General features: G+C 32.2%; 1 protein-coding gene across 1 annotated transcript; it reads right to left on the reverse strand.

The window, feature by feature from the left end:
- On the reverse strand, positions 1-23,985 carry LOC106141161 (pancreatic lipase-related protein 2-like). The gene is made up of 7 exons (XM_060947801.1): positions 23,805-23,985; positions 4,285-4,426; positions 3,475-3,700; positions 2,438-2,618; positions 1,987-2,178; positions 1,157-1,325; positions 1-663 (listed from the first exon to the last, which is right to left on the reverse strand). The coding sequence occupies exons 1-7, from the start codon at positions 23,860-23,862 to the stop codon at positions 561-563; spliced, it is 1,071 nt and encodes a 356-aa protein (XP_060803784.1). The 5' UTR covers positions 23,863-23,985; the 3' UTR covers positions 1-560.
- Between the last annotated feature and the right edge of the window lie 1,074 nt (positions 23,986-25,059).

Below are 25,059 nucleotides of genomic sequence, written 5' to 3' on the forward strand. Positions count from 1 at the left end.
TTATTGACACCTGAGATGGAACATCAAAACTTATAAAAAGTTATTTAAGTGACAAATCGCTCTATGTTAATTTTACATATTATGGTTCATACCTACATTTCTGAAGGGTCTTAGAGAACATTAATTAGTAAGTACATTTTTTAAATAAAGTAATGTAAGAGGTCAATGACATAACTTACAACACCTATCCGAAATAGGCGTTCCTCCTACAAATAATCTAGGTGTCCGCTGAGATTTTAAGAGAGAGAGAGAGTATTTTTTTATATTCTTCTTAAATTTATGACTGAAGTACCTAATCATCGTCAAAAAACAGTTCATCAGTATAAACTTTAAAATACATTTTAATAAAACTCATTTAGCAATTTCTTAGACGAGACAATATCCTTACAATTATGTTCTGGAATTTTTCATAGCGACATCGAGTTCATGTAGGATTTGTTATTTCCACCATCTCGTAAATAAATTTTACGAGACGACTATTAACGAGTTCTTTAAAAAATGAATTGATCTAATTTTGAAACTAACTTGATCTATAATAAAACGTTTTGCCATTCCTTTGATCAGCTGTACGGAGAGACTGATCTGAGTCGTCTGGTCTTTCCAGGGAATCCTCTGGCGTATGGTGGCTTCGCATTTGTTGTAACGTAATACACCCCTCGTGCTCTAAAAGCGAAGTATTAAAATTAAAAATATGTTGCTAGACTAGCTTTTACCCCAGCTCTACAGGCGTTAAACTAAAATAATGGTGTTTTCTATTTCCGTAGGCATTGCTATTGAAAAAGAGGAAAGACATATTTTATGCCTTGATGTCAACAAACTTAACGAATTAACTTTCTTTCTGGTCTATTAGCAAAGAAAACACTTAGTGTGTTCCAGCTTTGCTTCTCTTCCGGTGCAGATTCTAAAAGTCATTAACGGAAATACGCATACTTGAAACTCTTCTTGGGATTCTTCTTTTATGCGATGGGCTTGCAGCCTGTCACTGCTTAAATCTCAATTCCATCATGAAACCATACAGCTAAACGTGGCCTTTCAGACTTTCAAAACTGTTGGCCCTATTTAGGAAGATACCGCATAAGGGTAAAGTAAACTTAAAAAGGGCCAGTAGTGCCGCGTAAGTACGTGATTATTTATGAATATAAAAGAATTTACTTACTTATGAGTTACATGTTCGCCCATCAGAACATATTCGGAGTCCTTGGGCTCGCACCATCCGATAAGGTAGGAGAAAAGGCTAGGACAGGGCCCTGCCCAGAAGCCTTCACGGCTGTTGATTGACTCTATGAAGTAGGGAGTCACTTTCGTATGATCACACGATAGCGTCTCTGAAATTATTTAAAATTAACAGATTGTAATAATATCCAACTAAACAATTCTTTGGAGTCTTGGGAGTAATTTTATCTACCTTGTTAAATTGTATAAATAAGTTATTGCAAGTTTGTAACGTAGCAAAACTGCCATCTAGTTAGTACTGAATGAACTCAAATATATTTGTTACATCGCACCTAATAGTTAAGAGATGCTTTTTATAGTAGCATGTAGTTTAAACGGTTTGATATAGATGGCGCAATTGTACCTAAAAGTTTGGCTTTGTTTGTTAGTATAAAAGATGTAGCAAAAAAGCTGAGCCTATTAAGTAATATTTAGTACGATGCCCTATAGAGCTTGATGATTATACATGCACTAGTCCTAAATTTACAAAAATACATGGGATCCTAAAGAACTATTTCTCTAAGGTCTATTCATACAATCCACTTGTCAGCTTGTCTCAATATCTGCATATTTCTTTTCCTTCATCACATTATATTCAGGCAAAGTTGTCGATTTAGGGTAATCCCAAATTTAGCACTTTTTCCGATTATTATGCGTAAGATTTAAAATTTATGGTAAAAAAATTTGGTACTTATAAAAATATGAACAATATAATACTTAGAGTCTAATTAACAAAGATATCTTCAAAAAATATATATGGACAAATAAACTTACGGAATATCGTGTCATGAGCGCACCCTGGCTGGCTCGAACCGCCGTTGACATAGAAATCGGCGTGACCATTAGGCCCCCATTGACCTAGTATTCCTGCTCCTGTGTGAAGGATGTCCACAAACAGGGCATCGGTGTGGTCCAGATCCCGGGAGCGGTTGTTGCCCATGTAGAACAGGATCGTTGGATCAAGACCTGTTACAATAGACTTAAAATATAAAATCACTTTTTATTGGCAAATTTTGCTCTTAAGAAAATGTAAACATTTCATGGTTATGTTATTAAAAAACTAAACAACAAGAGAGGTAGCCAGTCGCATAAAAAATGCAAATTTATTGAGCATATATTTTTTCCTTAGTTATTCGCCTCTTACGACCATGATCCATAAAAAACGGAGTACTTTTGAAATTGTTTGCTCTTGACAAGAAAATTCATACAACAGAACTTTCCATACCTGTAATTCGTCCAAGTTTGCCATCAGAGATATGGTTGGCTACGAGCCCCAATATGTGAGCTCCGACGCTGTACCCGATGGTGTGCAGCTGTTCGGGAGGGAAAGGCTTCACCGGGTGGTACTGGAGGTATTCCACCAGCTGAGCTATGCACAGCCCTGCGAAACGCGGTGCCCAATCTACCTGGGAAAACAGAAAATAAACTATCAGTATTTTTCATACATAACTAGTGTGTTTAAAATGTAAAAGTCTACCTGTCCGTAAAGTTTAAAGGCAACACCGTTGCATCGAGTTTAATTATCTAAAGTTAACCATTGACAAATTTTTCTTTGAACACTCAGGAAAACAAAGTTTTAAGTAGTTAAACACGTGCGGAACTGTCGCAAAAAAACGCCCATTGTAAGAAATGTTTGGTTTTACAATAAAGAATATTTTATTTATAGCTTAGCAAATACTTTTCTGATAAATCACGCTTGAAAATACAAATATTCCGATAAAAACTGTGAAAAACGACTTTTCATAAATTACGGCAAAAATTAAGTTTCTCTTTTGGAAATTTATTTTGAATTGCTTTATAACTTACAACAATAGAATAATGTGATAAGTCACGATTCAACAAATCTGATATCACATTTTAAATTTGATATCATAACTATCAGAGTCACTGGACCGTATATATAAAACTTTCTCTGCTCTCCTTTAAACTTGTAAGTAGTAATATACTAGATAATTTTTGTATTAATTATTTATATTTTCCGTTTGGATAACATAAATCGATAAGAAGTATTTTTTTAAAATAAACACGAACAGTTAAAATCAAACGTTAATGACAAAAAAATTTTGAGGCACACTACGCACATAACTCTGTGTACTTACAGTGTGCATAATAATTTTCTTTTCACATAATGATTTTTATAGTTATTATTATATTCTGAAAAAATTACCTATATCAACAAAAGATGGACCTCGAGAGTAATATGTGAACATAGAAATGGCAAGATAAAATTGTGCCGAATGCCGAATGGCACGCGTTACTTACTTGACTTAAACAAGGCTCCTTGACCAAGGTTCCGTAATCTACTATGATGATATTGTAATTCCCCTTGGTAAAGTATGCTTTCCTCATATCAGTGCTAGGAGACAGATTCCTCCCCCCTCCAAAACCGTGCACGACAATCTTCGTGGGATGAATAGGATTAAACCTCGACTTCGTGAGAGAGTCATTGTCAAGAGTGTTGATGAGTTCACCTTTTTCTTGCGTCGTTCTGGAATGAGAAGGTAAATTTTCAGATTATGAAAAATGCTTTCGTTATAATACTTGTGATAGCAACCTATATAAGTTTCCTAAGCGAGGAACAAATATTTTTTTCATAGGTCTCGTTTTATCTTTTGGTCAAAAATAGTCTGGGTCAAGCTCACACACCGTTCCATCGCGATATTTATATCATTTCCTCATCCTGCTGCCGTTTATGCCAGTTCCCTTCTTCCAACAAAAATCCAAGTTTACTCATGAGCATGATCTAAGAGTAGTAAGTTAGGTAACATCATGCGTCTCCCGAAGTAGAGAATCTATCCCCCATTCGAACCTCATCCGAGTATTCATGAGTGGCCCTTTTTCTTTTCACTTCCCTGCGTTGGAAACCTGCAGTACTGCGTTCTTGAATGATGACATCGGTACGGCGATGAGACGCACGACAAGGCGTGGAAAAGGTCATACACAACCCAGAGTACCCAGCCATCCCCCCCACCGCACTTGTCAGTCACCACGCCACATTTTGGCGTGTGGACTGCGTGACCCCAACTCAGCGTATGTATAGATAAACATGTTAATGTTATTAATAATACTTACCTGGTATAAAGATAGTATTGCATTCTTGGATGAGGACATCGGTATGGAGGTGGAATGCACGACGAGGTGTTGAAGAGGTCACGCACAGACTGAGGTTTCTTCTCCTGGTCGACTCGATTCGGCTTCCGCTGGCTTTCACTTACTGAAAGTAAATATTAATGATTACTTATATTTGAATTTATAAAGATAAAAATATTTCAATTAACTATTTATAATAAATATAAACATAATAAAGTTAGATATAAAAAAATAAAAATAAATAAAGATAAAGAAAGAAAAATTTTGTAGCCGTTGTATCTTTGTAAATAAGTAATATATTCTCTTCTTTGCGTGTTCCTTGTTCCACCCTTCGCCAGGAGATCCCTTTGTGCTTTCTGCTAGTCTATAGATTAATAGCAAACTTATAACCTCAGTATACAAAAATAAATTTTGCGTCAAAGCTTATATTATAAGCTTGCTATAGAACGAGTGATGATTATGTAAGTCATCAAACGAAAAGATGACTGATAAGATGATAATAATCGTCGAATAGTCGAAATAATTCTTTAATAGGTAGGTATGATATTTATCACAGTAGATGTTTATTGGGAATTCTGGGACACTTTTGTGTCCCAGAATTCCCAATAAACAAAATTCGATTCATTCTAAACACAAAACATTAGTCGAATGCACTCACCTGACTCCATTATAAAATTGATAAGAATCACCCGCGAGCTCGTGGAAAGATCACACACCGAACACACTTTTTACACATGATTCATTCTAACCATCAAACATTATTTTGTTGTGCTTTCCTGATTCCTGTTTTACCAACAAGATTTTACATGTTAAATTATAAAACGTGTTTATTCGTTAAACCTAAATTCATTTCGCTCAAATTCGTTGAGTACTGCAGACGAGTTTAAGCACATGCTAATAACTAGAAATGAAATTTGTGAAACAAAAAGACTCACTAAAAGTAGTTTGTATTTGTCCTGCTTCATCACAAGAACCAAAACGACACGGAAACCTTCTGCCGAACACAATACGTTGTATCGTTTGTGGTCCATCAAATTGTGGAAAAACCAACTTAGTAATAAGTTTATTGTTACATACAGATGGTCCACGATTTTGTAACTTATATGTTTATTCAAAATCTTTATATCAAGCAAAATACTTATTTTTAGAGAAAGTTATGAACATGGTTTCTGGTACAACCTTTCATAAATACAATCACAATTGTGAAATTTTGAGTCCTCACGAAGCGCTACCTGATTCAATTATAATATTTGATGATGTAGCTTGCGAAAATCAGAACAGCATTAGAGATTATTTTGCTATGGGTCGACATAAGAAAATTGATTGTTTTTATATTAATCAAACATATACAAAAATACCTAAACAACTAGTGAGAGACAATTCCAATTTGATTGTATTATTCAAACAAGATGACATTAATTTGAAACATGTTTATGATGAGCATGTAGGGTCTGATATGTCATGGAATCAATTTCGTGAAATGTGTTCAAAAGTTTGGAAAAAGCCTTTTAATTATCTTGTTATTAATAAGGATTGTGATAAAAACAAAGGATGTTATAGGTCAGCATTTGACACTTTTATAGTTCTAGATTAACATACTTAATACAATGTAGTGATAATGAAAGGTCACTTTAAAGTGTGATCTGCGACTGAACACAATATCAAGCAGTAAAATGGAAAAAACATTTAAAAAACAAATAGTTAAGTCAGCAGCAGCTGTTAAAAGAAAAGTGGGGATGATTAACGATACAAAAAACGTAAATAATATGGCACTGGAGAAAATTTTCAAACCTATTGTTGATCCCCTTAATTTGATAGCCAATAAAAATAATGAAAAGTGGGTTGAGAATGAAAATAATTACATTCCCTCTGTTGGGAAAAAATGTAAAAATGAAAGTACATCGTCTTATTCATCCAATGAAGAATCGGTTTTGAAATTTAAAAAAAGTATTGAGGAATTCGAACATCGCGACAGTGGGTGGTCATTTTTAAACATTTTATATATGGAGGTCAATCTTAATAAATACCAACCTCTAGCCGGTTCCAGTTTTATAAGTTTACCTAAATCAATTCAATCTAAAAAAGCATGTTTAAATATTATAAATAAGGATCAGTATTGCTTTTTATGGTGCGTGACAGCAGCTTTATATCCAACCAAGAAACGGCCTAACCGAACATCGTCGTATCCACATTTTTACGATCTTTTTGATACAAGCGGTATGTCATTTCCTGTTACTTTTCATGACATAAAAATTTTTGAAAAAAATAACTCAAATATTAAGTTTATCATATATGGTTTAAAAAATAACAAATCTATTGTAGGCCCTTTATACAAATCAGAAATGGATAGGAACAGAAATTTCAAAATTATTCATTTACTCTTTTTAGAAAATAAAAATTCCTCTCATTATTGTTTAATAAAAGACTGTTCTAGACTTTTTAGAAGTCAAATCACATCACATCACGGTAAGGTTTATTTTTGTGATTTTTGTTTACTAAATTTTGGGACTTTAGAAGAAGTTGACACTCATCCATGTGGAGGTGTAGTGACCGTTTTGCCTGACAACGGGTCACTGATACAATTTAAAAATTATGAGCGTAAACAAAATATGCCCTTTTGTATTTATGCTGATTTTGAATCCATGCTCCAAACTAACGCTGACATAAGCTGCTCTTCTAATAACACTATGACTTTGAACAAACACATACCTATAGCGTTTGCATACCATATTGTTTGTTGTGACAATACTGACTATAATAGTTACGTATCATACCGCGGCCCAGATTGTGCTAGAAGGTTTGTAGAGTCTATTATCAAAGACGTAAAGAAAATATATGATATAGTTAACGAACCAGTCCCAATGATATTTACTGATGAGGATGAAACGGAGTTTATCAAAGCAACTCGCTGCCATATTTGTAACAACTTTGTATTTTCGGACCGGGTACGCGACCATTGTCATGTTACCGGTCGCTACAGAGGACCTGCCCACCCACAATGCAATTTGCAATTTAAACGTCCTTCGTTTGTACCCATCTTTTTCCACAACCTAGCCGGTTATGACTGTCACTTATTCATTAAAGCTTTGGCTGAAGTTCCTGGTGACATAAAAATTATACCCAAAACTAAAGAAAACTATGTTTCATTCACCAAATTTGTACCGGTTTCAAATGATCAGTTTTATCAGCTTCGTTTTGTTGATTCATTTAAATTTCTAGCTACAAGTTTAAGTAAATTATCAGACACTTTGAAACCAGATGACTTTAAATACCTTAAAAAATTTTACCCCTGTGATGAGAAATTTCAGTTACTTACTCGTAAAGGTGTATATCCGTACGAGTACATGAGCTCATGGGAACGTTATCAAGAAAGTCAACTTCCACCAAAAGAATTATTTTACAGTTCGCTGAATGACGAACATATCTCCGATGAGGATTACAGGCATGCGAATTTAATTTGGTCAACCTTTAAAATTTCTGACCTAGGTTCATATACGGATCTCTATTTGAAAACTGATGTGCTATTACTATCAGATATTTTTGAAAATTTTCTCGGACTTGCAAACAGCATTATCAGTTGGATCCAGCATTTTATTTGACCGCACCTAGTCTATCTTTTGATGCAATGTTGCTTAAAACAGGCGTTCAGTTAGAGCTTATCAATGATTTATCTATGATTCGAATGTTACAACAGGGCATTCGCGGCGGTGTGTGCTTATGTTCCCATAGACATGCTAAAGCAAATAATTCTTTCTTACCTGATTACAAACCCTTAGAGCCTACATCGTATATTACTTATATCGACTGCAACAATTTATATGGGTTCAGTATGTGTCAATATTTACCATTATCCAATTTTAGGTTTCTTAATCAAAATGAAATCAATACATTGGATATAATTCAAGTAGAAAATGATGCTGACTATGGGTTTATACTAGAGGTAGACCTAGTTTATCCTAAGCACTTGCATAATTTACATAATGATTTACCATTTTGTCCAGAAAAATGTATTCCACCTGGTGGTAAAAATCACAAACTCATTCCGAATTTATATGATAAATTTTATTATGTAATTCATTACATTCATTTAAAAACTTGTTTAAAACATGGACTGATTTTGAAAAAGATACATAGGGTAATAACATTTAGACAAAGACCTTATTTAAAACAATATATTGATTTGAATACTACTTTAAGACAAAAAAGTTCATCCGCTTTTGAACAAGATTTTTTTAAACTATTGAACAATAGCGTTTTTGGAAAAACTTTAGAAAACAATGAGAAGCGAGTTAATGTGCACCTGGTTAATCAGTGGGATGATAATGAAAATCTTACTAAAAAAAGAAATTGTGCTCAAAAACTTATCGCACGTCCAAATTTCCACAGTGCAACAGTTTTTTCTGATAATTTAGTAGCTGTTCAATTAAACCCTGAAGAAATTATTTTGAACAAACCCATTTACATTGGTTTTACTGTTTTAGAACTTTCTAAAAGTCATATGTATGATTTTCATTACTCAGTTATACAACCCCATTACAAAAGTCATGTTAAGATGTGTTACACTGATACAGATAGTTTTATATATCATATACAAACAAATAACTTTTATTATGATTTAAAAAAATACTTTTTACATTATTTTGATACTAGTAATTGTGAAAGTAATGAATATAGTTTACCAATTCAAAATAAAAAAGTTCCTGGTCTATTTAAACTTGAAATGGGGACTAAAGTTATAACCGAATTTGTTGGACTTCGATCGAAGTTATATTGTATTAAAACCGCCAATAGCACAATAAAAAAAGCAAAAGGAATTAAGAGAAATATTGTGCGTGATTTTAATGTATCGGATTATGAAAAATCTCTGCATGAAGGTAACGTAATTCGTAAAACAAATATTTTATTTAAATCAATTAAACATGAATTATTTACATGTGCCGTAAATAAAATTGCTTTATCAGCTGATGATGATAAGAGAGCCATATCAAAGAATAAGATTTCGACTAAAGCATGGGGGCACACAAGTATATTTAATTTTTAACAGGTTTTGAAAATGGATACTTATTTGTTAAATTTAAATGTTTTAAAAGAACATACATATTTGTAACATATTTCATATTTTGTTTATATTCTAAGTCAGAAAATGTCTGTATTGTTTGTAAATATGTAGGAAAAAGAATAAAATGGGTATAATAAAAAAAAATTGTTTTATTAATTTATATTTTTAAAATAAAAAGTTTTATAAAGAAACTAATAACGAAAGAATACTATGAACATGCTCACAAGGGATAAATTACATAGATTGAGCCCTACAGTAAGTTGTAAACTTGAGTCGCAAAATACTAACTCAACAATACTATATTTTGTTGATTCACGTATAGAAAACCATACTCGGGACAAACTGAAAAAAAAGATCGTTTTACATCTTGACCCGGTCGGGGATCGAACCCGAGGTCTCCGTGTCTCAGTTCAGCTTGATAACCGCTGAGCCACGGAGCTCGTCAAACCGCTGTGTGGACGAAGCGTTCTGTGCATGTATTTTTTGTTCATTGTAATAAATTTTATTGATATACCTTGGTATCTAATTACAATATGAATGAACGTGTTCTAACGTGAATAGTAATTTGAACGACTATGACACAAAACATTTTAGCAAGGACAAAATCGCGCCGCGCATGCATTTTTATTTGAGTGCAGTGCGCAAACTGTATGTGACATGTATCACTTTTGTACGATCAAGCGCATAGTCCACACCACAGGACGTTGCTTCCAATAAATTTATTTGAGTGCAGTGCGCAAACTGTATGTGACATGTATCACTTTTGTACGATCAAGCGCATAGTCCACACCACAGGACGTTGCTTCCAATAAATTTAAGTATTTAAAAACTAAAACAATGGTAAGTTGCTTTATATATTTAATTGTTTCTTAAAGATATAAGATTGATTTAATGTTATTCTAAATTTATGTTTTTTTACAGACGCCGCAATACGTAGATGATGTGACTGCGAATTCAGATAATGAAACATTTATTCCCGATTCTTTTGAACATGCTCAACGTCTATCAGATGGATTGACTGAGGAATTAATTAAAATACAAGCTTTCGAAAAATCAAAAGCAAAGGCGCGTGAACAGAAGGTACCAAAAAAATTCTTTCTTTATTATTAATTTAAATAAGATGAACACTATTTTTCCATGTTAGCCTGGTCGGGGATCAAACCCGTTTTATTAGAATTATTGTTATGTGTATTTTTATTTTTTGTTACAGACAACAGGACGCGATATCGCTATCTTTCCAGATAGTGAAACATTAATACCAGAGTCATTTCAATATCCTCGAGATTCGTTTGGATTCTCCGAAGAACTTTTCAAGATACAGAGTCGTCCCACCGAACAATCAAAATTAAGTACTCATAAACGGAAAATGAAGTTAAAGGGGGGTTGCAATAAGGTAGATTTTTCCAAAAAGATTGTCAAATCACATGTTCCCCATCAATCGTTTGTGATAAAAAGTGCTCCCCACAAAGGTCTTAGACTGATCAAGATTCAAGTGCTTGACTTAGAGTGTAATCAATTAATAAGTGACTGTCTTCAGGACGATAGGGTCTTATTGAGCTCTCAATATGTGGTAAAAGATGTTGGTGATGAAATTATGGACCAGACTGAAAAAATTATTAGTAATATTTCAAAAAAAATTTGTAACTATAGTTATACCAATTGGTTTTAAAATTATATATAAATGTATGTCAATTAATGTAATTTCCTTTATCAGTTTTCATGTCATTGTGTTATTTTTTACAGATTTGTGTTATTTGACTAGTATCAATAAACGTAAAATTTAAAAGATATGTGCCTTTATTTTATAGTTTAATTAGGAACCATAACCTAAATAAATTAAAAAAACACAGTATATTTTATTCAGTAAAATATTTTTATTATTCGAAAAATCTTATTATAATATAAATAAAGAATTAAACACAAAATTGTCTTGACACCACTTTTTTAAACAGAGTGCATTTTTCAAAGCACACCTTTTTTTATGATGAACACAATTTAACACCTGATTATTCTGCTCACAATAATCCTCATATAATTTAAGTAATTTAGGACAACCCTTTTCACCCAGTTCTATAATTTCACAATCGTTGCATAACTCTTGAATCCATACAATCTTCTCATTTCCTTTAACTAAGACAGTTTTACTTTTTAAATATGGAATTATAATAACTCGCCGGAATTCTCGATAATCGATAAACCCTTCATACCAATGTAGTCCCCGATTATTTTCTAACCATCGAACTCGCTTTTTTTCTTCATCAGAAAGAGTTTTAAAAGAATAAGGTGCTTTAACCAAGAAAGTTTGTGTGTATTCCTTAGTTGCAATCGAAAATTCCTTAACAATAAAATTATTTTTCAAATCCTTAAACCCTTGTAAATCTATGATTATTGTATTAGCATTCATGATAACTTCTTAACAATATTGCTCAATGGCTTGTATTCAAATATGCAATCGTTTAGTATCAGACAATATGCAGCCGTTTGATCGGGTATGTCTTGGTCAGATTCGAATTCAACTCTCACATCAATTGATCCCTTTAACATTTCATGCTGTCGTGAACAGTCTATAACAAATAACGGAGCTATGTCTCTAAATTCTTTTAATCCCATCAACGGCTCCGCTCGGCGACTATGATAAGACTGATGAAATCTTGCGTATTGTTCATATATTAATGAATATCTGTTGTCTGCGAAACTAATATTTAAACCTTCATACGGATAATATGAAGAATTTAGAAATACTCTTACGTCTCGAATATGACAATGGTCGAACTCTGCCATCGACATTGTTGCATTACTTTTACGGTTTGTTTGTAAAGCAATAATAACAAATCTTGGTTTCTCCAACTGTGATGAAGTTTTAATGGACCAAGTATGTTTCCTGGTTTTGGGTAACAATGGGTACTCATACAAATCCCAGTTACGAAACGCTAAGGTTATCGCTCGATCTTTTTCTAAATGTTTAAGTAAATTGATTCTTTCACGGTCCGACACTCGAACATGAGGAACTCGCCAAACTATTTTATTTATAATTATATCTTCGACAATTTCTCCAGAACTTAGTAATAAGGAATTGAGATTTGTATTACTTCTCAATAGTACTAATTCATGTTTACAGTTCATTATGATTTTTTCATAATCTTCTGCAAAACCTAATATTTTATTTAACGGTATATACACAGAAAATCCTCCATCAGAGGTAATGCCTGAAGGAGACCAACCCCAAACTTTTGCGCTTTTGGATTCATTTTCATTCAATGATAGATAAGATTTAATTGTTGTGGATTGTACCTGCATTTTTAATCTTATCTATTTCTATCCCATTTAGTTCATATCTTATATCTTGAAATAGAAATAGTACAGGGTTGTTTACGAAATGCACACTCGGCACTTTTTCTTTGCCAGCGTTATTTTGTTTATACACATCGACTCTGCCCTCAATATACAAACAGCTGAGTGCAGGCAACACATACAAGTCTTGTTGATTAATCGGTATCCGTATTTCATCATTTTTGTTAAAACTTGATACATAATATATATATACGAATGATATTCAAAACTTTCTATGCTATTGTCGTAAGACGCGGGTTGGCATATATTTAAAATGTTCATATTAACAAACCTAGTAGCCTTAAAAAGTCTTTATTTTTTTTTGTTAGTTTTTTTTTGAATCGCAGCGATGTTTCTTTGTGAGGTGATCCTTTAGGACTGAGTCTTTTAATAGGAGTGAAGGTGTTTTTATGAAAATTTAACATTTTGGTTTAAAGTGCAAATACAACTGTACTTCTTCACCTCGTAAGTTAATTTGCTTATTTTCTGCGTCTAACAACCTTATATTGAGTGAATTTATTGAGCTCTGATTGACAGGAAAGTAAATTAAATTCTTAGGTATTTCAATAATTCTGTAACCAGGGGGTACGTTAGGCACAAATTCATAAATAATATGGCTTGCTTTTCCGTTTACAAATGATCCGCTGATAACATCACATTCGATGCGTACGATAGTTGTTGCTAAAATGCTGACAGGATGCTGAGATTCAGTACTTATATTAGCTTTGATTGATTCTCTATTAAATCCTAATATTTTTCCGATTGAATTATTTTTATTAAAGTGTACATCTTTGGAACAAAAAATTCTTGTTTTTAACGTATTATTATTACAACCCAATTTCAACGCTGCATTCTTTATATTACTTTTCAGATAATCACAAATATCTTGAAACTCATACGATCCTTCAGGAATTTCAATAACTTCATCTTTTCCATAGTAAAATTTGTTATTTTTTGCGTCTATGTTAGGAATAGAATTAAATGTAGAAAAATACAAAAGCCCACATTCGTACTCTCCATTCAGTTGTAATGTAGGGGAATAGTTAGTTGTTAAAAATTCTCCTCTGCCTGTTATTGACACAGTGAAAGACATTATTATACTGATACAAATATATTTTTATTATATTATTTATACAAATGATGTTTCCAAAATTCTTTTAAAAACTTTAAACAAAGGTGTCCACAGTTTATAGTACCATAAGATTGATATTGCAAATAATTATAATTTATAGTTAAAGGACTTAAATAATTTACTAGTTCCAATGGTGGTTTTAAATCACCAAAACTATCAAAATATTCACAGTAATTAATATATTTAACGTAGGCTACCCAATGTGTTCCAGGATTGTCAGAACTATCTAAATTTAATATACCACACTCAATTTTTTTTGGTTTCCGAGGAAGAGTATCTCTCATATACACTCCGCGAAAGTAAGGAATATCAATAGCATGTTCCATTATATCTAAATTGGTTAGTGCTCGTCTGGGTAGCCGCTTTTTCAGTTTTTTGAAGGACTTAGATATAATCCTGCTCCCTTTTTATATGGTTTTATATACAAGGCCTTTCCTAAAGCAACAGATTCCATCATCTTGTTATGTCGTTTAGACTCTTCAAAGTTTTTCTGAGCTACTTTGTAATCATTAACAGCCTTTGCTATACCTGCCGCGCCACCAGCAAGTGAACCTAAAGCTGACAGACCGGCAAAGATGGGAATGAGCGGTAAAAAGCCTCCGCATTTAGGAATGGGTATACATCGTGGTAAACGTGTACGTGATCCGTTATTTTTAGAAAATAGTCTTTTTGCGGTTGCATATGCAAAGTTTATAGTTGAACGCTTGTCCTTTGATTTAATATTTTTAAGCTTAGATTGTATATTTTTCACTACTTTCATAAATGAACGAACTCCAGCGCCAGCTTTGAGTTTTGCTTTCATTGCATTTTTTACAATCCATGAAGCCAATTTTTCTCCTTTTCCAGCACTCTTCGATTTTATTCTTTTCTTAGCCATATTCAAAAGGTCTAAATCTGCTTTATGTCGAATGTTTAAATCCTTATTATTGTATGCAATATCGTGGTACATACAAGCTTCATCCAATTTATTTATACCTCGCTCACCTCTTAATAATCGTTTTTGAAGTTTAGTACCTGGTCCACAAAACTGATATCCAGGAATATGTAGTTCGAAAGGTAAATTATTGATGACGTTATTTAAAATACCTCTTCCCTTCTTCATAGATATTCTTGAAATGAAGATATTTATTATGACGCTCACTTTATATTACAATAGTAATGCATTCTTGTCCACCCAACTATTTTCTTTTTCACTTAAACCTAACCACTTTACATAAAGTTTATGACCTTTACGTTTAATAACTCTTTCAATAAGATAAAGTTCTGGAAATTTCGTTTTTTGTAATTCATATTCATAAAAAGCTCCCAAAATTTTCTGTTTATGTTTGTCTTCTAATAGGTATGTTGGTGGATTCGTATCATTTACCTTGACAATAACGAATATTTCTGTCGACCAGTTGGGAGTGTATCCTTTATAAAAATCACCTTTAAATTTACTTATCCGAACACTATCACCAACGTGGAACTTAGGCTTGCGATATAAAACTCGCTTTTGTGCACGCAATATGTTACATCTAACATGTATCTGGTTTACTTTATTTACGTCGACTGGTTTAAATTTAGTAGTACGGTGAGTAGTATTGTTATATTTTTCTACAACGGAATTTAAATTTGGTCCTAACCATTTATAACAACCATACAAACTAAACATTTTGTAAAGATTACATTTTATTGTACGAATAACTCTTTCCACAATAGAAGCTTTTTTGGTGGAATAAGTGGAATAATGATTAATGTCATATTTCTTACACAATTTATTAAAAGCATCATTATAAAATTCTTTGCCTAAATCAGTTTGTAAATTTATAGGTTTTCGTTTTGAACGAGATACAATTTCAAACATTGCTTTTGTCACACATTTTTTGTTTTTTGATTTTATAGGATATGTCCACACATATTTTGTAAAAGTATCTATTACAACTAAAACATATTTATATCCTTTGTTAAAATAAGAATATTTCTGAAAATCCATAAGATCAGCTTGCCATAAGTCGTCTATTCCTTTTATAATTGTAAATCGACGAGGAAAATTTCTTCTTGCTGCTTTATGAATTTCATCCACTATGTTTTTTTTGCTCATTGTGTTGGTTCAATTTAAGTTCAATCAAATTATCTATTTCTTGTTTTGTATAAAACGATTTTGACAAACGGTCTGATGTAGCTTTTTCCAATTTTTTTAAATATACTTGTATATTATCATTAACCACTCTTATTTCTTTTCTTAACTCTTGTAGTATATTATCGACGTATGCTTTGTTCACTGCTTCATCGGCTTCATTTGGAGATGAAAGACCTTTTAATTTAGATGTTTTCAAATCATAGTGTCCAGCATCAGTTTTCACCAATGTATCGTTTAAAGTGTTGATAAATTCCAATAATCGCAAACGTTTATGGACGTGATGACCGAACTTATCTACATTCATTGCTGTCTAGATGATTAGAGATCTCGAATTATACTGGTTATTTTCTGTGGCGATAGCTGTTTATGTTCTATATTTATAATTCCAGCTTCTCGTAATTCTTCTATGACTGCAATAATTTCATTATCTACACCACTATTTCCAGCCGCTCGTGATCCTAACAACAATTTTAATCGTTCTACCAGTTCGTTGGGATCATCCCAATAAACATAATCAGTATATTTTTTTACTTTTTTCAGAAGTGGAATACCTTTTCCTTGAGGGAGGGAGACTTTCTACACTTGAAGTCATATTTTTTGAGAATTTAAATAAAGGCTTAATGACATTAATGTATTTAAAACCTTTGTTACTGTTTATAGGTTTAGATGACTCATAATTACGTCGATGTGCATTAGTATCAATTAGTAATAATTTATAATTTTGCAAGTCCTCCTCTCTGACTTTTTCTAGATCAGGTTTCCTTTTAAATAGTAACTCTCTTAAACCATCTGTCTTCTTTAAAATTCGAGTTCCTATTTTCAGAATGTTATCATTATCGAAAACACGAATATTGCCAAGCATTAGTTTTCCCCGCTCATGTCTTACTCCAAAAGGTATAGCATCCATTACTTCTGATGATGTAGACCACGACAAAGTTTGACGATTATCTGGAGAAGACGCAATAGATTTGAACGAACCTTCACTGACATTATGATCTTCAGAAGGTGTGGAAATTAAAGTTTTGTTGTAATTATTAGGAAAGTCGCTTTCAGAAACAGTGTCATTCGATTCTTCATTGGATGAATAAGACGATGTACTTTCATTTTTACATTTTTTCCCAACAGAGGGAATGTAATTATTTTCATTCTCAACCCACTTTTCATTATTTTTATTGGCTATCAAATTAAGGGGATCAACAATAGGTTTGAAAATTTTCTCCAGTGCCATATTATTTACGTTTTTTGTATCGTTAATCATCCCCACTTTTCTTTTAACAGCTGCTGCTGACTTAACTATTTGTTTTTTAAATGTTTTTTCCATTTTACTGCTTGATATTGTGTTCAGTCGCAGATCACACTTTAAAGTGACCTTTCATTATCACTACATTGTATTAAGTATGTTAATCTAGAACTATAAAAGTGTCAAATGCTGACCTATAACATCCTTTGTTTTTATCACAATCCTTATTAATAACAAGATAATTAAAAGGCTTTTTCCAAACTTTTGAACACATTTCACGAAATTGATTCCATGACATATCAGACCCTACATGCTCATCATAAACATGTTTCAAATTAATGTCATCTTGTTTGAATAATACAATCAAATTGGAATTGTCTCTCACTAGTTGTTTAGGTATTTTTGTATATGTTTGATTAATATAAAAACAATCAATTTTCTTATGTCGACCCATAGCAAAATAATCTCTAATGCTGTTCTGATTTTCGCAAGCTACATCATCAAATATTATAATTGAATCAGGTAGCGCTTCGTGAGGACTCAAAATTTCACAATTGTGATTGTATTTATGAAAGGTTGTACCAGAAACCATGTTCATAACTTTCTCTAAAAATAAGTATTTTGCTTGATATAAAGATTTTGAATAAACATATAAGTTACAAAATCGTGGACCATCTGTATGTAACAATAAACTTATTACTAAGTTGGTTTTTCCACAATTTGATGGACCACAAACGATACAACGTATTGTGTTCGGCAGAAGGTTTCCGTGTCGTTTTGGTTCTTGTGATGAAGCAGGACAAATACAATCTACTTTTAGTGAGTCTTTTTGTTTCACAAATTTCATTTCTAGTTATTAGCATGTGCTTAAACTCGTCTGCAGTACTCAACGAATTTGAGCGAAATGAATTTAGGTTTAACGAATAAACACGTTTTATAATTTAACATGTAAAATCTTGTTGGTAAAACAGGAATCAGGAAAGCACAACAAAATAATGTTTGATGGTTAGAATGAATCATGTGTAAAAAGTGTGTTCGGTGTGTGATCTTTCCACGAGCTCGCGGGTGATTCTTATCAATTTTATAATGGAGTCAGGTGAGTGCATTCGACTAATGTTTTGTGTTTAGAATGAATCGAATTTTGTTTATTGGGAATTCTGGGACACAAAAGTGTCCCAGAATTCCCAATAAACATCTACTTATCACAAATGAATTAAAAGTTGCAAAAATTTTAACAATGATTACACATAAATTCACATAATTTTTTCCCATGACCATATTAAGTACCTACATTCTTAAGTCTAACGAGACCTATTGTCCTCCCCGACAAGCTGACCTATTGATTATTGCGTGGTTTACCTACTTATACTTCTATAATGATTATAATTTTGTTCGTTATCATAAAATACCTAAATTTTGAAAAAAAAATGGCTTGCTTTTTTCTTACTGCCTACTAAAGAAAACAGGCTTTATGCAAATCCCACGGGAATGTTTTTCGCGCGACGAAAGATCTCTATGTCCTTGTCCAGACTTATAATTGTATATATGCAAAATTTAAAGACGAAAGGATATAAGCAAAACGAAAAAACTAACTTTCGCGTTTATAATGTTAGTAGAAAAGTTGGGATTTGTATTTTCTTTCTTACAACATAAGTGCAGGAAGTCGAGCGTCTGTGGTCGAATGGTTAGGTGCCCGAATAAAATTACTTTTATATGTGAGGGAAAAAATCGTAAGGATACCTACCTGAAAATATAGGAAAATGAAAGTGGAATCATGATAAGAACTTATTTACCCAATCCGGATTTCTGATCCTCTCCAGGAAGGTAAGAATGTAACGGTCTAAATCCAGAAGAATAAGTATAGAATTTTCTGACCATCTTTAATTTAGCAGCCTTTATATTACATTACACAGCACCCTTTATTTATTTATTTATGTCAATAATACAACGGTTATAGTACACCTCTTTAAGTATGTGGCAAAGAATTCTTATATAGCGAAATATAATCTTGACAGTCTTTATTTCAAATATAAAGAAACTAAGAAGTTACTTACAGAAACAAACAAGTTGAAGAACATAAAGAGCGGTAGCATTCAACAAGGTTTTGGGCTGTTAATATATTGGTGCAATATAGATTATAAGTCTATATTGTGAAATAATGAATATACCTAATTAGCGAATAGTTTTTAATTTATACTCACAGCGCTTACAATGCGCGTACTATTGACCAACATAACATGACCGTCTTTTTCTTGCTTTTCAAGGTTGTGACAGGTCAACATGGCTGGATGGATGCATTACGATGCGACAGGTCACACTTTCTCTCTTTATGCAATTCATTGGTGTAGACATCGTTCTCATAGGTTCAAATCCTACCAATGTCTATTTCTAAATTTCATGTACAATAGTTTGATTGTTTTATTTATCATGAGAATAAATATCGTAACGAAAACTGTACATTTAGGCAACTGGATGTGTAACAGTATAGTTTCCCGGCAAAGGTTGTGGAGAACAGAAAGGAGTCGCTTCTTGTAAAGGCCTGACTTATATTTTTTGAATACCCACTACTGTTCTTGTTTGTCTGTATTCTTTTCGCAATATAAACAGCAATATATTTAGGTAACGACATTTAGTAATGCGATAAAATATATCATATTGAAAAGTAAGGTAAGGTAAAAGTAACTTAGCGAATAGATAATTAAGCAAAGTCTTTAGATTGGTAGATCTATATTACATATCTAAAAACTTTAAACAATTTCATAAAGTTCATTACGATAAATTCTCGAAATATTACGAAAACAGGCTGCAACACTGCACCTAAACGCCTATACTTATACTTTATATCCACGGCCATAATCGACGTTATGGGGCTTTCGTAATTTCCACACTGTCACATCTATCCTTACGCCACAAATATGAAGGTCAGGACCGTATTGCAACACTATCTAATCATCGAAGTTTAGACACTTATTAACATAGATTTTTTACTACGTTGGTATGAAAACTGATGTTGTTGTTAGCCATGACTCTTGAAATGTTAACATATTTTCAACATAAATTATAAAATTACCTGATAAATCAGTATGTAAAAATTACGTAATATACCTACAGATTATTCAACTTCAATTGATATCAATATTTTTTTATAATTAACAAATAAAGAATCAATTGCACTTTAATGTTGAGTAAACAACGATGAAAATGCTAAGTACCGCTGCAAGATTTCTCGAAAAAAACCTTCATATAAATCTGACCCAAATCATGATCTTGGTCAGAGGTGCGCCCCGGGATCGTTTTCAGAAAGGTGAAAAGATGACGATGACTTAGATTATGGTCGATAAAAAAGAACACTACGAACATGACAATATCGTATGTGCATTTGTGCAAAACCTGTTTGTTTGAATGAAACCGAGATGAGAGACGGTTGCGTAATTCAAAAGTCGGTCGATTTGTTGATACGTGCTCAAGAAAGTAGCACAGGGCTGTCACTATGTGCAGATGTGAATATACTATTTTAAAAAGTCTTTCTTATAATTATAGTCGGAATGCTAAAAAGACTTGACAGATTATATAAAAGAAATGAGTTAAATAGACAAAATCAAAAAGCAATAAATAAAGCAAATCTATTTCCTTTATTGTTTACCGGTTGACTGGAAGAGATCCCTTCATCCCTTCATAAGTCGGCCATTGGAAGTGATTTGTTTCTTTTATGACTATGTAGGTACTTACTATTTTCTTGTTAGGTACTGTGTAAATTTCTATGCAATAAAGATATAACAAACAAACAAGCTAACTTAAAGTAGACTAAGATTTGATTAACCGATTCATTTTACACATAGATAGTTGCTGTATAATTTCTTTTTTGGGTGTATGCTTTGTATGTGAAAAATTTTGTTGATGTCAAATTATAACTGTGGAAACCCTCAGACTTCACAACCAATTTTTTATGTGTAACAATGATTTCTTACTATATTTTCCCTCATCATAAGAGCATTGCAATCAACGTGATTGGATGTAAATATACATTGTCTAAGTCAGATACACAGCTTACCTAATCGCTCAAATCTGCCAACCCTGATCGGAAGTAGCGTGCGCGCAATGAGTTAATGCATCCACGTCATTTTGCTCGTTCCACATATCGTTGTTTATATATGTAGCTTTGGTAAAACGGCCTACGAGATATTTGAAACGAAGATGTTTTTTCTTATACTGAACTAGAGTACGCCCGCGGCTCCGTCCGCGTATAAAGAGTAAGAATACATTAACAACGGATTAGGTTTCAAGTAAAAAAAAATACCAAGTGATACAGTGTGCCGAATTGTGTGTTGAATTGATGTCGTGAAATGCGACTAAGGGATAGGATTATAAAATTTGAATTCTTCTTTTAGGCGATGAGCTAACAACTTGTCACTATTTGAATCTCAACTCTATCATTATGCCAAACAGCTAAACGTGGCCTATCAGTCTTTTCAAGACTGTTAGCTTTGTCTACCCCGCAAGGGATATAGAAGTAATTGTACGTATGTATAGTGAGAAGAGAGTTGTATAAAAAGGGACCTTCAACATACTTTTATGTATAAAATTTTATACATAAAAGTTATCAATTTAAACTGTCTCATGGATGCGTCATCTGCGAACCAGTTACATTCGAATGAGGAAAGTAAACTTTCAACTCTATTATGTAATTATACAAAACCATTACGTTATAAACTGTAGCGGATGATGCCGTGACATATGCCTTATATTAAAATATATAGTGCCTCTTATTTATTTAAAGCTTATTTAAGTATTTAATGGCAAAATTTTTAGTTTTTCTCACGCTTCTAACAAAAAAAATGTGTTGTGTTTCAGAAAACGAATGAAATAAAACTCATGTATTTTTTCGTTGTAAAAGTTAAAAAGTTTTCAACAAAGAACATGTGGAGAAAAATCACACTAACTACGACCTTATGATGAGAAGATAAAATGTGGCAAAAATTAATAAAAACATTTCATACCAAAGGATTACCATAAATATTAATTTGTATCTGCTGTAGGTACTATTTATTGGTGTTTAAATTTTCTTGTAGATGAAATTGATGAACATAACAACATTCTTTTTTCATAAAACCTATCCATAGCTTTATGTTAAATTAAAATAATTTTATTAAATAAAATAAACTGTTATTTACCTATGACCCTGAAAATTTCGCATGCGACCTTTTTTAATGTTAATGAATTTCAATAATTTGCGTTTGACAATCTGTGTAATACTTCCTGTGGTTTTATTTTATGTATTTATGCGTCAGAATTTATATAATATTTGATGTTTTGTTGTGTTAACATAATATCACATAACAGAACAATTTCTACATACAAATATAAATAATTAATATTGACGTTATTTAGGTACTATCATATACTAAGTAAATCTTTCTTTTTCGAATTTTTAAATTTCTAATCTTAATTTAAATCGGGATAAGGCTATTATTGAGAGGCAAAATATTCACCGGAAACCACACGGCACCAATTTACGATGTACTTATAAAATAATGAATATTCTTATATAAAACAAACAGCTTTTCTAGCAGCAGAAATCTCTTTCTTCTTCTTTTGTACCAGTTGCACCCTCCATCTTGCTCACTTTTTGTTTGGCTTTAGTTTTTACAACCGACCCCTGGCAATTTACTTTGGTGATTTTGGTTGTTACATTAGGTTTAAATATTCCTTCATACGACATACACTGGAAATAGATTGATCAAGAGCCGGTAACAACACGCCACGGCTAAATAAAGATGTATAATTGTTTGTTATAATACAGTGAGGGGTAGAGGCCGCAGCAGTATTAGATAACAATTCAGGAAATAATCAAAATCGCATAAATTTAAGTAAATGAGTTAATCACGTAACAGTTATTATCTAGTTCACATCCTTCTGTGAATCATTTATAAAGTAGGTGGATCAAAACTATAGGGTACCTATAGGCAATAATTCCAGCAAAGGATCATACATATATGCCAATTTTTTCCTCCCTAAGCCCAGAAGGTTTGTCAGAAAGTTACTAAAGTTTTTTTTTAAATTATTGACTTGCTATTGCTCGCAACTTCGTTCGCCATATCAGTTACTGACAATAACAATACAAAAAAAACCCTGAATGGACTCTTAATGTTTTGTATACCAATTATATTAGTATATCTACAAGTTATGTTGTTACCTGTCATTTATAAACATTTAACCGAATAAAATCTATAAAAAATATAAAATTTTTATAGACTTTCTTCCACTTTTCACAGCGTATAATAGATATTTACCCACCTAGGGTTAAAAGGCTTAGGCGAAGGCAAGAACAACAATGGGCTCAAGGGAACGTGAATTAATAAGTTAAATTTCAGTTAGTTATTCTTATTAAATATAATCAACTTCATAAGGAAGGGTATTTAAGAAATTCCTATGTCCAAGCAATAGCAACAGTTTTAAGTACATACATAATTTTAATGAGAGACAGATTTTAACCTGTTTTATAGGCAACTATTTATTAAAATGTAACATTTCGTCAATAACGCAAACTAGATTAATTACCTCAGTGCAACTTGTAACTTATTACCTCGATGCAAACTTTGTGAATTTTTAAGAACAGACTTACCGGTTATTTGCAATGCAGTTATTCCAATTAACAATAAGCACTTATTACCAGTTATCATTTTTTCACAACGTCCAATAATATTATATCATAACGAATTTCCTTCAAAACAATATTGAATGTTCGAGATAATTTCGTAACAATCAGCTGATTTTTTTATGTCATGAACCGTATGGTGCGTGTGTCAGTGAGTCGAGGACTGACAGCGAAAGTGCGCTCAGGCCCTGGTTGCCCCTCTACAGGTAACCGCGGATCTTGGACCTTCCTTACACATAGTCCAAGATCCCAGAGCCGTAAGACACAACTTATTTTCTAAAGAATGGATCTTTCGATTCTCAGTAGTCTTTCATGTACTTTTAATACCTGCATGTTTGTGAGACTTGCCCAGTGACACCTGCGCAGGTACCAGGCGAGAAAGGTAACTAAAAATCACAGTTACTTAACTTAAATTTTTATGACTGATTTTTATCTATATTTTATAGACTATTACTCTGAAGTCATATCAGAGAAGTCAGACGCTTTCCATGCGCCAGAACTTTTGTCAGACGCTTTAAAGCTCTATCAAAAAAAAATTAACTTAATTTATTTTTAAATGTCTGACTTTTATATATGTTATTCAGATAACTATTACAAAGTTGTATTAAATCAGTCAGACAGTTTGTAATGACCAAACACCCCTTAAACACAAGAATTACTCAGCCTCGAGTATGAGCGCGATAGCACAATGCGCATGCGCGTCAGAGTAAAATATCTAATATTTGAAAAGTACTTACTGTTTTCAATTTCATATTTTTGCATATCTATTCAAATACGATGAAATTTATAATTAAATTAATAATTAATCATTTTTAAAATAATATAATATATTGCATATAAATAGGGGAAAATGAATTTTTTTGTAGCAATAGCCTTTCAAAAAGAATGATTTTTAATTTATTTAAAAAAATATATCTATTATAATAATTTCAATAAAAAAAATAATTAATTATAATTAATCAATTGAATAATTATTTTATTGTCTCTTTATCATCTTCATCATCAAAATAATCATTTGAATTTTCATCATTTATTAAATCTCAATACTGTCCACTCAAGTCATCGTCCTCATCATCAGTTAGATTGTCGTTGCTGGCAGAATATTCCGTAAAAATAAAATCATAAACAATTAAAAAATAGTATAGTAATAGTAAACCTATAACATATAAATATAAGTGAAAGGCGACTAAGGGATAGGCTTACAAACTTGGGATTCTTTTTT

This window comes from Amyelois transitella, chromosome 14, assembly GCF_032362555.1.
Source record: "Amyelois transitella isolate CPQ chromosome 14, ilAmyTran1.1, whole genome shotgun sequence".
In the NCBI taxonomy this organism is placed as follows: Eukaryota; Metazoa; Arthropoda; class Insecta; order Lepidoptera; family Pyralidae; genus Amyelois; species Amyelois transitella.